Below are 15,199 nucleotides of genomic sequence, written 5' to 3' on the forward strand. Positions count from 1 at the left end.
CGCACACGCACTTCCTCTCCCCTGACCTCTTCTGGCCTGACTGGAGTGAGCCCTTTTATAGCATCAGAGGGGCCTTAATTAGAGTCAGGTGCTTAACTGCCTCACCTGACTCTTAGCAGGTTAATTGGAGTCAGGTGTTCTCATTAGCCTGGAGCAGCCCCTGCTCTGGTCACTCAGGGAACAGAAAACTGCTTATCCAGTGGCCAGTATATCTCCCTTCTACTACTCTGCTGTTCCCAACTGGTCTGGGTCTATCACACTGGACAAAACAAGAAGCATGAACATTTTTGAAGAATTAAAATATTTGCAAGACAACTTTTTCTGATGAACAACTGTATATAGAAATAGGATACTGCACTTAGGCCAAGAGATTGTAGGGAGTAGACTTATTGGCAGAGCATCCTCTAGAGGAGCCTGGGTGGAAAACACTTCCTAGAGGTTAGGAAAGATCATAACACTTCATTAGCTTACAGAAGGGTAAGTAATTTTCTTCTCACAAGCCAAACTGGCAGATTAAACTGGAAGTGGATCCTGGCCACTTCTGATTGATTCAGAGGGCTAAGTGGGGCATTCTTGCAGTTAAATTAGTCATGCATACATGTAAAATACAGGATCCTTAGCAGTGAATTTTAGGAGTATAGCAAGACCAACCCATGAACAACATTATGTACACCAAAGGCTTGTTTACCCACAATCTGAACACCATATTAAATAAATCAGTTTATAAAGTGATTTGATGAAACCTGTTATGTGGTAGCTCTTAATTTCAGTTTGAGTTCCCTATATTGATTTAGTTTAAAATAATTCCTTATTGAATTGAATTAAATATATGGCCTTTTAATCTGAAAAAAGAGAGACCACATAAGTATCACCAATTTAACCAAATCACTTTCTAAATCAATTTAAATTGTAGCTACAACCACGAGTAGACCATCCCCAAAATGATTTTCCAAAGAGTCAGACCTTGATGAAATCAAAGAATTTGTATCAGAACTATTTCCCCCCCTAAAAAAAAAGTGATTTTCATTCTCCCTGAAAATTTTCAAATATATAAAAACAATAGGGAAAGTTTTTCCCCCTCCACTCTCCTCATACTCAGAAGTAACAATTGTTTTTGTTCAAACTCCCTAAACAATTAACCTCCAGCACACAGCAAACGGGGGGGGGGGGGGGGGGAAGAGAGGGGGGGGGCAGGAAATCTGCCTAAAAAGTGGAAGTTTTGAGTGCCTGAAAACTAACTAGAATGAAAAGCCTTATCCAACCTTAACCATCCCTATAATATGAGAAAGACCAGCAGCAGTCTCCAGTTATGTAGCCACCCTGATCTAGCTGGGAGATATTTACAGTGGGAATATTAGGTAAAACTTATAAATAGTTCAATTAAAAACTAACTAGTATCAAAGATATTGCTAAATGTTATTTAGAAGTTCAGTAAGTTAATGAACCTGAATGCATGGATAGCCCATTTCAGCCTGCCCGGGCTAAGACGACATGAGCAGATCAGTACAAATGCTTTCAGGACCAGAAAGTTTGTACTATTTATTGAACTGGAATATAGTAACAAGAGTTATCCTGATGACATGGTTGTTTTATTGCTAACTTCAAGAGGACTCTGCCAGTTATGAGATCTTTTTAGTGCACTTTGAGACCTGGTTCTCAATTAGAATAAGACCATCATCATGATATTTAGGAAGAATCCTCTTGAAATTGAGTGGAAGATAGAAGGCCACCTTGTAGAACAAGTCTCTGCTTTTACTTACTTAGGGATAAAGTTTCATCATCCGGGCCATTCGTCACGTTATCATAAAGACTTAAAACAAAAGGCCCTTAGTTCTGCTCAAGGGGTGCTCTGTTCTACCTGCTTGCATGGGGGAACAGAGTTGCCACAGCGCCAGGAATTTGTAATGCTGAAATAAGGCAGATTCTCTGCGGGGTCGAAGTTTGGTTTAGAGGCCAAGTTTCGGACTTAGCGATCATTCAAATAATTTTTTAAGAAACTTTATTCCTTCATTTTCTCACCCCCTCCACCTTGGCTTTTATGTGACATGGTAGGTGTTTTTATTAGTAGAACTGTACATAGTAGAGCTTGTATTGCTTTTCTTAAATTTTGGTTTAAGATCTGTACTCTTTCAGATTATAGACTGCCCCATCTTTGCCTTCAGGAGATGGGAAGAACAACCTGTGTATTGTTTCCATGGTATAAGACTCTCCAATTTATTATAGCTAGCTTGAGATTTTATATTACTCGGTTATTGTCAATATATTTTAATCAGCATCATCAACTACTCCAACAGACAGTGAAAGATATTACCCAAAAAGAAGATCTGGCTGTGATTCAGGAGTCTAAGTTTGCCTTTTGGTTCTCTACTTTGAAGATGGTCATGTTTTTATTTTAATGAGTTATCAAATCCTCATTTAACCGAGATTCCAAACCATGGAAATTGCTATCCTTAGAGGCAGATATGAACAAGTTCCTTCACATTTTTGTTTTTGCCCATGTAAATCTAGAGTGTTGGAAGAGCTACCTCATTATTTTTGAACTACAGAATTTTTCAGCTTCTGAGAGCACAGTGGATTTTACCTCTCCCTTTTTTTTTTTTTTAACATCATTTCAAAAGATGTTTTAAGTATTTTCTCAAACCCTAGTAGTAATTACATCAGTGGCAATTTTTGGTCTTTTAGCATTGTACCAAAGAAGAGTTTTTATGCATTTCTGATTGACATTTTAAATTATATGGATGTTTTTGTTTTAGATTGTGTATATTTTTCTTTTTGTATTTGCAAGAGACATGTCATATGCAATCTAATAAAACTGAATTGAACTGGAAGCAGATAAATGATTAGGAAGAGAAAAAGAACCATACCATTAGCAGAAAAAAATTTAACCCACAAATTAGATAACCTAAAGACTTCAACTACATTTTGTTAGGTTAATATATCCTGTATTAAATAAATTTACATTAATAAAATTAATCAAGTCAATTTCATATGACCAATAGTAACAAATACATTCAAGAAAAATGTTGTTTTAGGGGGTTGCTTAAGCATATTTTGTCAACTGAAAATGAATTATGACTACTTAAAAGATGTTTCTATAAATGTAAGCTATATCAAGTAAGCACCCTGATCTTTGTTTTGCATTAAATACCCAAGAAACAAAATCTGATTTGTTTAGTGTTCTTTTATTGTAAATCTGCTGAAACTTTGAGAATACGGACATTTACACAAAGGTTCCTAGGGTCTTAACATAAAACGATGTTTTAGTCTACTTAAATCCAATTCAGAGAAAACTGGGCTGTGGAAGTAGTATGTTATTTCCCTTAAGCTTCTGACATTCAGGTATCCATGAAAATTATGTTCACTCAAGGAATAAAAACTAATACTTCTATGAGAAGACACTTGAGTACTCTTCACTGCTTTTATGCAAGATAACAAAGGTGGCTTGATTTAGATTCACTGGGTAAAAAGGCTTTGAGATCCGGGATCTACTTAACTAACATGGTTTGGCTGTTAGTTTCAGAATGGAATTGTGACTGAACAGCTCTATTTGCCCCACCCCCTTCTGGATGCCAGATAAAGCTTAGCTCTAATCACTTTTCAGCAGATTTATTTATACTTGCTTTGTAATTTAACCATTTATTGGTATTCAAGATGTAGTTAGTAATATATATATATATATATATATATATACACACACACACACACACACAGAGTACTAAAGCACATTAATGACATTAGCAAAGAATGGCATGCTCAGAAAGATAATTTGGAGGCGGGGGAGAGGAGGGGAGGAAGGAGGCGAGGAAGTAGTTTTTCCAAAATGTGTTGGTATGAATTCGTTGTTTTATAAATCACTAAATACAAATTGTCTTTAAAAGGCAACGGATCTGCTTTATTGAAATAATTCAACATCTTTCCAATAATTTTAGTCAAACATGTTATGCGTCTCTGTTTAGAAACCGCCAGGATATGTAAAGGAGTTAAGATTGTGACGTACTCCAACACTTGGAACTAAGAAGTTTCTGTGTAACAGCCTCAGTGAACAAGCTACAATACATATAGGATGTGTAGTTTAGACATCTTCCTCAGAAAATATGAGCAATCCTACTGCTAGTTATCTGCCACTTTCCATTTTTTAAAATTGAGGGAGTTTTCAGTAGTGTTAAAATATGTGAAAATTGACAGATTTTTGCATTCAACTAAAAAAGTTTGTTACTTGTTCTCTCACAAGACTGTGGAATTCCAAGTGTCATTCTTAATACTATAATCTAAATACCAATAGTCTTTAAAAATATTTTTAGTTTGAAAATTGTTAAAATTGTGAACAACTTCAGCATTTAAAAGTTTTGTTTTCTGAATGCAGAGACATCATCAAATTAGAAGTCACACTTTCTGCTGAAAAATGTGTACTTACTGTGGGGGGAGCTAAATCTCTTATTAGGTTTACTTCGTTCATACTCAAAATGCCAAAATGAACAATTTCACTGTTCTGCATCATGCACTGGTATCACAAGATCACTGGTGCTGCTCTCAGGGGAGCTCACTACATGATTTTACCCAGATTTGATTGACATTTTCAAAACAATCTAACGGATTTAGATACACATCATGCAATCATTTTCTTGGAAGATGTACCAATCCCTGCTTTGAAAATCTCAACTTTGCTTTAAAAAAAATAAAATAATCAAGTTCTGTGTTCCTTTAAAAGGATGTTATTTACATAGAAGAGTCCTGAAAACCAGACTCTGGAATTAGAAGAAGTTTTCTGAGTTTGGCTATATCTTACACTACAGATTATGTCGGCAAAACTTACGTTGCTCAGGTTTGTAAATATTACAACCCCCAAGCGACATAAGTTACAGCGACATAAGCGCTTGTGTGCACAGTGCCATGTCAGTGGAAGAGCTTCTCCCATCGACATACCTTCTGCCACTCGCAGAGGTGAGTTTTTTTACACTGACGGGAGAGCTCTTCAACAGATGCGCTGCAGTGGCGCAGCTGTATCGGTACAACTACGTCACTGCAGCGCTGTACGCAGACATGGCTCTAATGAAAAGGAAAGCATGCAACAGATGCAATTTAAAAAAACGTTAATGGTAAGCGTTATTCCCTCTAACAATCTGGAAAAGAAACATAAGAAAATGCCAGGATTGCTTCTGTCCAGAATAGCAGCTATTTGCTGGAGGAAAAGAAAACTATGTAAACCAGTGGTTCTCAACCAGGATCCAGGGCCTCCTGGGGGGCCGCGAGTAGGTTTCAGGGGTCTGCCAAGCAGGGCTGGCATTAGGCTTGCTGGGTCCCAGGGCGGAAAGCCAAAGCCCCACTGCCTGGAGCTTAAGCCTGGAGCTCCAAGCTCCGCCACCCAGGGCCGAAGGCAAAGTCTGAGCAATTTAGCTTCGTAGGGCCCCCTGTGGCATAGGGCCCCAAGCTATTGCCCTGCTTGCTACCCCCTAACCCTGGCTTTTATATACAGAAAAACAGTTGTTGTGGCACAGGTGGGCCGTGGAGTTTTTATAGCATGCTGGGGGGAAGGGGACTCAAAAAGAAAAAGGCTGAGAACCCCTGGTGTAAACCATTTTGTATTCCCACTGAAATGTAGTATTTTAAACATGAAAACTTCTTGACTGAAACAGTTACTTTCCAGCAACAATGCATCATCCTTTTTTCTACACTTTATCCCTGTCCCATGAATCTGCTCAAGATATCACCTTCCTGCATCATATCTGCTCCCTAATGAGCTTGAGGCTGCAGTTCCCTCCTTGCCATCAAGAAACATCAAACACCACGCACTCCATAAAACAAACTAGAGGCATTGACACTCTGTGTGAAACCCAAAGTCAGCAGAGAAGAATGTTTGAAGGCATGAGTTTATTTCTTGACATCTGATAGTGTCTTTATGAAACAAATTTAAAACTATTACAATGTAGGTTTCTTCTGTGAAGTTTCAGATAGTAAATAGCCTATACAAATATAACTTATATTGCTATATTTCAACATTTTATATCAAGTCATTGAAACAAGTTAGGACAGCCAGCACACACATCCTTAAAAAAAGAAAAACCTGGATAGCCCTGGGGCATTTAATTCAATCTGATAAGAGAACAAGATATTCTATTAAGGCAAATGAACTCATTAAAAATATCACAAGATCAGCACTCATGCTACTATAAGAGACATTTAAATCTATTTTACTTTTAAGTTTGATAAAGTAGCCAGGGAAAGAAAACTGAGCTTATGCCTGACTAGAGAAGCCTATCCCTTGACAGATTAAAAGCCAGACTGAACAAAACACTGGAGGGAAAAAAAATGCAGGAGCAGGGAACAACTCAGCAGTGGCGGGTTGGAGGAGAGGGCGGGCCGATGACCTAATAGGACTTTTCCATCTCCAGTTTCTATGATTCTTTGTGATGATTAGGAATTTCAGGTAGCACAGTGCTGTCAATGTTTGGCTATGTGACTGGGCAAATCACAACCTATTTGCCTCAGTTTCCCAAAGTGTAAAATGGGCATAATACTTACCTAGGTTAGAAGGATGCTTTGAGATCCTCAGACAACAGGCTGTATAGAAGGGTAAGCTTGCGATGCACTTATTTCAAGAACCAATATCACATGAGGCTTAGTTGCCACTTGTCAAGTTCTCTCTTACCTTGAACACTTTACCAAAAGCACCATCTCCCAGCTCTCCTATAATCTCCCAGAACTCCTCCGGATTCAAGTCTCTCTTGACGTTCTCATATTGTTTCTTTTTCTTCTCGCCACCGAGCTTAAAGATTTTACGAAAGTTAAAGAAAGACATTTTTTCCTCCCTTCAAAAAAAAAAAAACCAAACTTGTTCCAAAATGAAAAGAAAACCGCAGAGGGTGGGAACAGCAGCAGCTCTCTGAGCAGCGTCTCACGAGGTCTCACTCCACCAAGGGAAAAGCTCAGAAGTGTCTTGCCGGTGCGCTGCCCCGCACGAGCCCCCCACGCGGCCGCGCGTGGAAAGCCCCTGGCCCGGTGGTGCAGCGCGGAGGCAGGGGGCGGGATGCGATCCCCCTCGGTGCTTAGCGGGCTGGGTTATTTCCCCCCCCCTCGAGTCTCTCCCTGAATCGCTATTCGACAACAGCCGGCTGCGGGGCCGTCACATCGGCGACAAGCGCCCGGGTCTCCGGGAACGGAGGCTTCAGCGTCCGAGGCTGGGTGGGGACGAAGCACGAACTTCCTCACTCACATCCTGGGTGGAGGCTCCGACCCCACTGGAGACGGCTCGCTGGCGCGGCGGGGGGGGAGCCGGCACCTGGGGCCCCCTCTCCCCGCAGTGGGATTCGCCTCCTTTCCCTGAGGGGCGCGGGGTCCCCCGGCAGCCCCCGAGGAAGGGATGTCCGGTCCCCCTAGTTACACCGGGGAGGGCGGCAGGGTCCCGGGGCAGGAGACGGCGTCTGCCCGCTTCCTCCTCACCGGCGCAGAGCCCAGGCGGCCGCTCTCTCTCCGGGCGGCAACCGGCGTCTCCTCGCTCAGGGCCGGCTGGGGGAGGGGCGGAGCGTCAGGCTCCTCCAGCCGCGGCGGCCTCCGTCTTCTCCCTCAGTCAGTCACTCGCTCGCTCGCTCGCGCGCGCCTCTCGCCCCCATGTCCGGAACCGTCTCTCGCGGCGCGCTCGCCCAGCCGGGCCTCACCTCTCTAGCGCGCGCGCGTGTGCGCACCCCCCCTTGGCGCCTGCGCACGGACAGGCGAGCCCGGAGACGTTTTCCCCTCCCCTCACGCTCACTCGCCGGCTGGAGAAAAGGGCGGGGTTAGAGGGCCGGCTTAAACGGCCGAACGGTCGTTAACGTCCTCTTCCACGTGATCCCGGAGAGCCCCGCGAGGGGCCAATAGGAGCGCGCTGAGCTCTCGGGCGGGTAAGGCAGAGTTTTTTCCCTCGGGGGGGGGGCGCCCTTCTTTCTGACTGCCCCGCGTGGGGGGAGGGGACGGGTGTACTCCCCTTTCCTGACCCCCCCCCCGTTGGCCCCTCCCTGGCAGCGACGTGGGCAGGGGACAGGTTGGGGCAGGGTGTGGGTGGTTCGCCTCCATCCCCTGAGGGAGGGCACACGGTCCAGGGCGTGATGGGAGAGCGCGCGGGTGGGAGGGTGTAAGTTTGGGGGGGCAGGGGGCAGTTTAGCTGGAGGGGGGGCTTGTGCCAGAGGCTCTGGCCCTGTACTTGGTTTCTGGAGCAGAGTGGTTTCTAGACTAGCGCTTGGGGTCACAGCAGGGCCCCCTACTTGCTTCTCCTGCTCCCCCCCTCACTGTGTCAGGGATCCTGTTGTAATGCTACTGTTGTTTATATGACACAAAAAGTGTCTGGTGTGTTACGCACAAAGAAGGTGAGCTGGCTGTCCAAGTCAAACAGACAATCCTAAACAAGGGGTAGGAATGCAAAGGGGAGGCAGGATGGCCTTGAATTGAGACACTGGATGGGGACTTGAGAGAGCTGGATTCCCACCTCTGCCTCCCACCTTGGTCACTTCCTGTGTGACATTGGGCAAACGGTGTAGCATTTGATTCTCAGATTCCCAAGCACCTCTAGTTGCCATGGACTTAGATTGGGCATTCTGGATACTCAGGACCTCCAAAGATCAGACCCTTCATCTCTCTGTGCCTCAGTTCTCCGTCTAAAATGGGGATGAAGATGCATTCCTATCTCACGGAGGGATGAATATAAATTCATGAATGTCCCATGAGGTATAGTACTAAGATATTACAATGATTATATTAGCTTCTAACCATTTAGGGCTTGTCTACACTTGAAACACTACAGTGGCACAGCTGCAGCTGCTATAGTGCTTCAGTGTAGACGTTATCTATGCTGACTTCCTGTCGGTGTAAGTAATCCTACTCCCGGAGAGGCAGTTGGTAGGTTGATGGAAGAATTCACAGGGATTTAAATTGGCTTAAGTATGCCACTCAGGGTTGTGGATTTTTCAAACCTCTGAGCTATTTAGCTAAGCCGACCTAATTTTATAGTGTAGACCAGACCTCAGATAGAAAAGCAGCTTGAGCAGTAATGTCAACAACTTCTTGTTAGTTACATTTTTTTTTTAAGTCTCTCATCTGTTTTATTCTCTACTATGGGAAGGGCTAGGACTTAAAATATTCTTGAAAGAAGTATTATTTAAGTAGGGTCTTAGAAAATGATAACGTGGTGGGGGGGTACATTAGGAAGAAGATTGCATGGAATAAGTCACAGCTAATATGGGAGAAGGGCACAATGAAGACTGGGGAAGTGGAATAAAAAGAAACAAGGGCAGAGCGGTAGGTAGGAGCTGAACTTGGCATCAAACTGTTTGTGGAGGAATGGAAAATCTTTCAGTTCCACAAAGTTGCTGACATTGCATTAATTAGTGATAAGGATATTATTTGTATTGCAGTAGTACTCAGGAACCCCCTGGCATGGACCGGTGTCATATAGTGCCAGATGCTGTCCCAACACAGAACAAAATGACAGTCCCTGCCCCAAAGAGCGATTAATCTAAGTATTAACACAATGTCCTGCATGACCTAAGGTTCTATTACCAGTCCAGAATTATTTGCTAGTACTGACAGAACAAGGGGCCTCCCAAATATTTCTGAGGAGATGGATGGTAAAACTGATCTCAAGGAGAATCTTGGGCTTTGTAGTTTTTCTCTCTGTGTTGACTCCTTCCCAACACAGGTGGCAGGTACCAGAGCTGTGCTGCCCAGTTATGGATGTGAGGTAGTGATAAAATGACAACAGCCATCCAGACTATTCTCTTTTCCCACCACACCTGGATTCCGATTGGCCAGTCACAGCTACCAGGTTCATTTGGAAGTTGCATGAAGATGGTTTGGAGAAAGAAACCGTTATGGCTGAATATTTTTTTTAAAAAATTGATTTTCCTGGGTTCTCAATGTTTCCCACTTTAAATTATGAAATCTCCGGATTTTAACCGTCCAATTTTCCCTCAGGCTGAATAATAACAAAGTCAGTTTGGTTTTAAAAATAAAAGTTGAATTTTTTTTAAAAAGCATTTCTATTGGCATTCAGTTATGTAAAAGCTTGCTTTTTACAAAGGTTGATATTTGGCTCCAAACCAAGATTAACATCCTTTGACCCAGTCCATTGACAGGACATCAAAACAAGTGGAAAGTGTAAGCACAAGTTTTATCCTGTAGCCCTAAAACCAGTCCAGCTACCATTTTCTTCAACAGAAGTTGGATTAAGCCCAAGAGCTTATGTCAGAAGTAGGTGGGTCAAGCCCATAGACAGGAACTTTTCTAGTGTCGCTTGAGAGTGAATGTAGTTGTGAGAATGCTCTGTTGGATAGAGCAGGGGTTAGGGAATTGGGACTCTTGTGTCCTGTGACTAACTTACTCTGTAAGCAATTCACTTTACCCTTCTGTGCATCAGTTTATCCCTATGTAATATGGGTGTCATGGAATTGGAACTGCTCTGAAATAATTTATGAATATTGTATGTTGACCTGGTTCTTAGACCATTTATTCTATGGATATTTTGGTGTAGTTTAATATGAGTTGTAAGTAAAGACAAGCAGAGAGTGAACAAATGGCTCAAGATAAGTTACTTCTCTGCAGATACTTGAGGGATGTTATGAGATAATACCAGTGCAGGAAAAGGCCCACACATACTGGAGATCAAAAGGTTTAAAAAGGAACATATTCTCAAAAGAGAGGTACGAGGAGAGGAGCATTTTGGGGCAACCAAACTAAGATAGGCACCTTCTGGGATTTCTGAAAAAGTTAGGCCTGCCAAGGTTACCGTCAGCGGATGGTAAGCCTTTAAGTCAGAGAGAAATAAGTGTAGATTGTTTTTAAAACCTTTTTTCTCTAAAAGCTTTGTTCCTACTGTTTAAAATAAACAATACTTTGGTTTTAAGAAGGCTGTCTGATCACGATATATTACTGGTCACAGACTCCCGAAGGAAAGAAGAACTGTGGGTACTTAAATTCAGTCAGATTTGCAAAATAAAAAGGAGGTGATGCACAAGGTCCTGTAGCCCAGGGCCTGGTTTATGAGTGGGGAGAATTGCACAATTCCAGCCTGGGACAAGTAAAGGCACCAGGCCTGAGACCTGGTGCACTCAGAGACCAGAAGCGGGGAGAGGTAGAGGTGCAGCCAGCCCTGTAACCATGTCAATAGATAGAGAATTACACATTATATAAAGCCCCAAATGTGCTTTGTGCTTTAGACTGGTATGTAGACAATCTCCCTGCTTCCAAGTTCCAGGAGATCTACAGATCACATAAACAATGAAGTACCAGTATGTGGTGAAGAGATGCCATAAAAACTCAGTAATTGAGCAATAAGGTTTGACATGTTGTAGTTCCACTTTTTTCTTGTACTTAATGTTTGTAAAGCGATTTCAGATCCTCAGATGAAAGGTTTTTGTAGTCATAGAATCATAGAATATCAGGGTTGGAAGGGACCTCAGGAGGTCATCTAGTCCAACCCCCTGCTCAAAGCAGGACCAATCCCCAACTAAATCATCCCAGCCAGGGCTTTGTCAAGCCTGACCTTAAAAACCTCTAAGGAAGGAGATTCCACCACCTCCCTAGGTAACCCATTCCAGTGCTTCACCACCCTCCTAGTGAAAAAGTTTTTCCTAATATCCAACCTAAACCTCCCCCACTGCAACTTGAGACCATTACTCCTTGTTCTGTCATCAGGTACCACTGAGAACAGTCTAGATCCATCCTCTTTGGAACCCCCCTTTCAGGTAGTTGAAAGCAGCTATCAAATTCCCCCTCATTCTTCTCTTCTGCAGACTAAACAATCTCAGTTCCCTCAGCCTCTCCTCATAAGTCATGTGCTCCAGCCCCCTAATCATTTTTGTTGCCCTCTGCTGGACTCTTTCCAGTTTTTCCACATCCTTCTTGTAGTGTGGGGCCCAAAACTGGACACAGTACTCCAGATGAGGCCTCACCAATGTCGAATTGAGGGGAATGATCACGTCCCTCGATCTGCTGGCAATGCCCCTACTTATACAGCCCAAAATGCCGTTAGCCTTCTTGGCAACAAGGGCACACTGTTGACTCATATTCAGCTTCTCGTCCACTGTAATCCCCAGGTCCTTTTCTGCAGAACTGCTGCTTGGCCAGTCGGTCCCCAGCCTGTAGCGGTGCATGGCATTCTTCCATCCTAAGTTCAGGACTCTGCACTTGTTCTTGTTGAACCTCATCTGATTTCTTTTGGCCCAATCCTCCAATTTGTCTAGGTCACTCTGGACCCTATCCCTACCCTCCAGCATATCTACCTCTCCCACCAGCTTAGTGTCATCCACGAACTTGCTGAGGGTGCTATCTATCCCATCATCCAGATCATTAACTGTTGAACAAAACCGGCCCCAGGACCGACCCCTGGGGCACTTCGCTTGATACCGGCTGCCAACTAGATATCGAGCCATTGATCACTACCCATTGAGCCCAACAATCTAGCCAGCTTACTATCCATCTTATAGTCCATTCATCCAATCCATACTTTTTTAACTTGCTGGCAAGAATACTGTGGGAGGCCGTATCAAAAGCTTTGCTAAAGTCAAGATAGATCACGTCCACTGCTTTCCCCATATCCACAGAGCCAATTATCTCATCATAGAAGGCAATCAGGTTGGTCAGGCATGATTTGCCCTTTGTGAATCCATGTTGACTGTTTCTGATCACCTTCCTTTCCTCCAAGTGTTTCAAAATGGTTTCCTGGAGGATCTGGTCCATGATTTTTTTCCAGGAACTGAGATGAGGCTGACCGGTCTGTATTTCCCCAGGTTCTCCTTCTTCCCTTTTTTAAAGATGGGCACTATGTTTGCCTTTTCCCAATCATCCAGGACCTCCCCCAATCTCCAGGAGTTTTCAAAGATAATGGCCAATGGCTCTGCAATTACATCAGCCAATTCCCTCAACACCCTCGGCTGCATAATATCTGGACTCATGGACTTGTGCATGTTCAGCTTTTCTAAATAGTACTTAACCTGTTCTTTCACCACTGAGGGCTGCTCACCTCCTCCCCATACTGTGTTGCCCAGTGCAGCAGTCTGGGCGCTGACCTTGCCTGTGAAGATCGAGGCAAAAAAAGCATTGAGTACTTCAGCTTTTTCCACATCACTTGTGACTAGGTTGCCTACCCATTCATTAAGGGTCCCACACTTTTCCTGACCTTTTTCTTGTTGCTAACATACCTTTCACATCCCTTGCTAGCTGCAACTCCAGTTGTGTTTTGGCATTCCTGATTACACTCCTGCATGCTCAAGCAATATTTTTATACTCCTCCCTTTAGTCATCTGACCAAGTCATGGAAAGTCTGAGACACAAGTTTCTCTTCCCTTATTTCTGCTATAACAGAGTAATATCTTGCCAGACAATCCTAAAAATATACACTATAAGATGAAGGTTAAGTGGCAGTAGCAACTCCTTCCCTATTTGTACTGATTTCCTGGTCTGGAGTAGGATATATGGAACTCAATCTATTTCTGGAGGCAAGAGGTTTTTAGCAACTGTAAATGCTTCCAAATGCTAGAGATGAAAAGTAAAAGTGACCAATAGGTAAATTACAATTCCTCCTTCACCAATTTACTTCAGTAGCCTTTGAAAGTTGGTCAGGGATTTATTTCACTGAAGCAGATTAACGTCAAGTCTTGCAAAAAGAAAACTATTTCGGTTCTGCATTGAATATATTGACCTAGAAATATCTTTCACTCCTGATCCATCACTAAAACCCTAATTCCACTGCCACCTCCTTTGTTTCCGACTCTGAAGTCTCTCTCCTACTTTCTTATTCTAAAGTCTGTCTGCCCCTTTGACCTCATTCCTTCTCACTTCCCTTTGTCCCTAGTTCCCCCTTTAATACTACCCTTTAACTGATCTCTCCTCTGCTTTATTTTGTGATCCCTGCACCAAGATAAAACTAAAATATTCTGCAAACTAACATGACCCTCTAACTGCTGCCCTATTTCCTCTCTCACCTTTCCAAAATTCTTAACTGTGTAGTGTATGCATTTTATTTATTTATTTATTTTTAAAGTTTTGCTGTCTTGATTTCCTGTCCACCCACTCTTTGGGTGATCTCTTCCAATCTGTCTAAGGGTTTCCATTGCCTCCACTCCACTGAAACTGCCATGAACAAGGTCACCAATTTTACTGGCTTCTATCTAACTCTAAGGGACCTATCTAGTCTCATCCTCCTGTATCTGTCTGCCACCTTTGACACTTAATCACAGTGTGACACTTAATCACAGTGTGACACCCTTTCTTGTTTTTTCTCAGGCCCTACTGACTCTTCCTTCATGGCTTCCCCATTCTCAGAGTCCGGTCATTCCTCTACCCTGTTCAGTTGCTTCAGCTACCATCTTTACCAGGGTAACTCCTAATTCTTCTCTTTTACACACCCAACCCTTTCTTGAATCTCTAGCTGCCCCTCTGACATCTCTTCTTGGTGTCAGCTGCCATCTCCAAAATTATTTCCATTGACCTCTCCAATATCTATCTTGTCTGTGTCATTTGACTCTTTTTCTTTACCCTTGTCCGTAAGCTACTCTTATCTCACTTTGATTACCAAAAAAAAGAACAGGAGTACTTGTGGCACCTTAGAGACTAACAAATTTATTAGAGCATAAGCTTTCGTGGACTACAGCCCACTTACCATCTGTCTGACCTCCCTGCTTCTCATCTCTTCCCATTGCATCATCAGCCATCTGCCTCTCCCACTGCTCTGACCATGTCACCCTCCTCTTTGAATTCCTCCATTCACTCACTGTCTCTTATCACATCAATTTAAGCCCATTCCAGCTCACCTAGAGGCTTCTATGTAATACTTTCTTCACCTGCGTCTCTGCTGTCATTTCATTCTCTTTTCCGCTTCCTGGCTATGCTCATCTTAATCTCTACATTTTACTCCTCCCTTTGAGACCTCTTCCCTATTCTCAACTTCACACTCTTTACCATGCTGCCCCCTTCTCCTGGGCTCTAGTTTTATTTACATAACAAGTGCCAACAGTGTGCTAGGCACTTGTTTACCAGTCCTAAATAACGCACTTCTTTGTCTTGTTTTTGACTTGCTAGTCCCGTACAGCAAAGTCTGTGAGGAGTTTCTAGTATCATCAGAGAGTGCATGCACACAAACCCAGGTCAGTAACGGTGATCTGAATATGAGAAAATAAATGGATTTGTACCCTCTTTAGTTTCTTTGATGTATAAGGAAGGCCTGAGAGGCTGTTTT

The 15,199-nt window shown here is 43.1% G+C and overlaps 2 protein-coding genes across 10 annotated transcripts in view; one reads left to right on the forward strand and one right to left on the reverse strand.

Moving 5' to 3' along the window:
* SLK (STE20 like kinase) overlaps positions 1–7,594 on the reverse strand; it is a 71,980-nt gene extending 64,386 nt beyond the window's left edge. The window contains exon 1 of one of the 2 annotated variants that reach the window (XM_034777999.1): positions 6,647–7,594. In XM_034777999.1, the coding sequence (XP_034633890.1) occupies positions 6,647–6,796 (150 nt within the window). In that variant the 5' untranslated portion in view covers positions 6,797–7,594. The remainder of the gene's footprint in view (positions 1–6,646) is intronic. The other variant, XM_034778000.1, reaches the window with a different exon arrangement.
* A 143-nt stretch (positions 7,595–7,737) lies between these two features.
* STN1 (STN1 subunit of CST complex) overlaps positions 7,738–15,199 on the forward strand; it is a 69,089-nt gene continuing 61,627 nt past the window's right edge. For 4 of the 8 annotated variants that reach the window (XM_034778003.1, XM_034778004.1, XM_034778001.1 and 1 more), the window contains exon 1: positions 7,740–7,874. The gene's annotated coding sequence lies outside the window, so the exon portion shown is untranslated. Of the gene's footprint in view, positions 7,875–15,199 lie in introns of all 8 variants that reach the window. The other 4 variants (XM_034778008.1, XM_034778005.1, XM_034778009.1 and 1 more) reach the window with 4 other exon arrangements.

The sequence above is a fragment of the Trachemys scripta genome, chromosome 7 (genome assembly GCF_013100865.1).
Source record: "Trachemys scripta elegans isolate TJP31775 chromosome 7, CAS_Tse_1.0, whole genome shotgun sequence".
Lineage (NCBI taxonomy): Eukaryota > Metazoa > Chordata > Testudines > Emydidae > Trachemys > Trachemys scripta.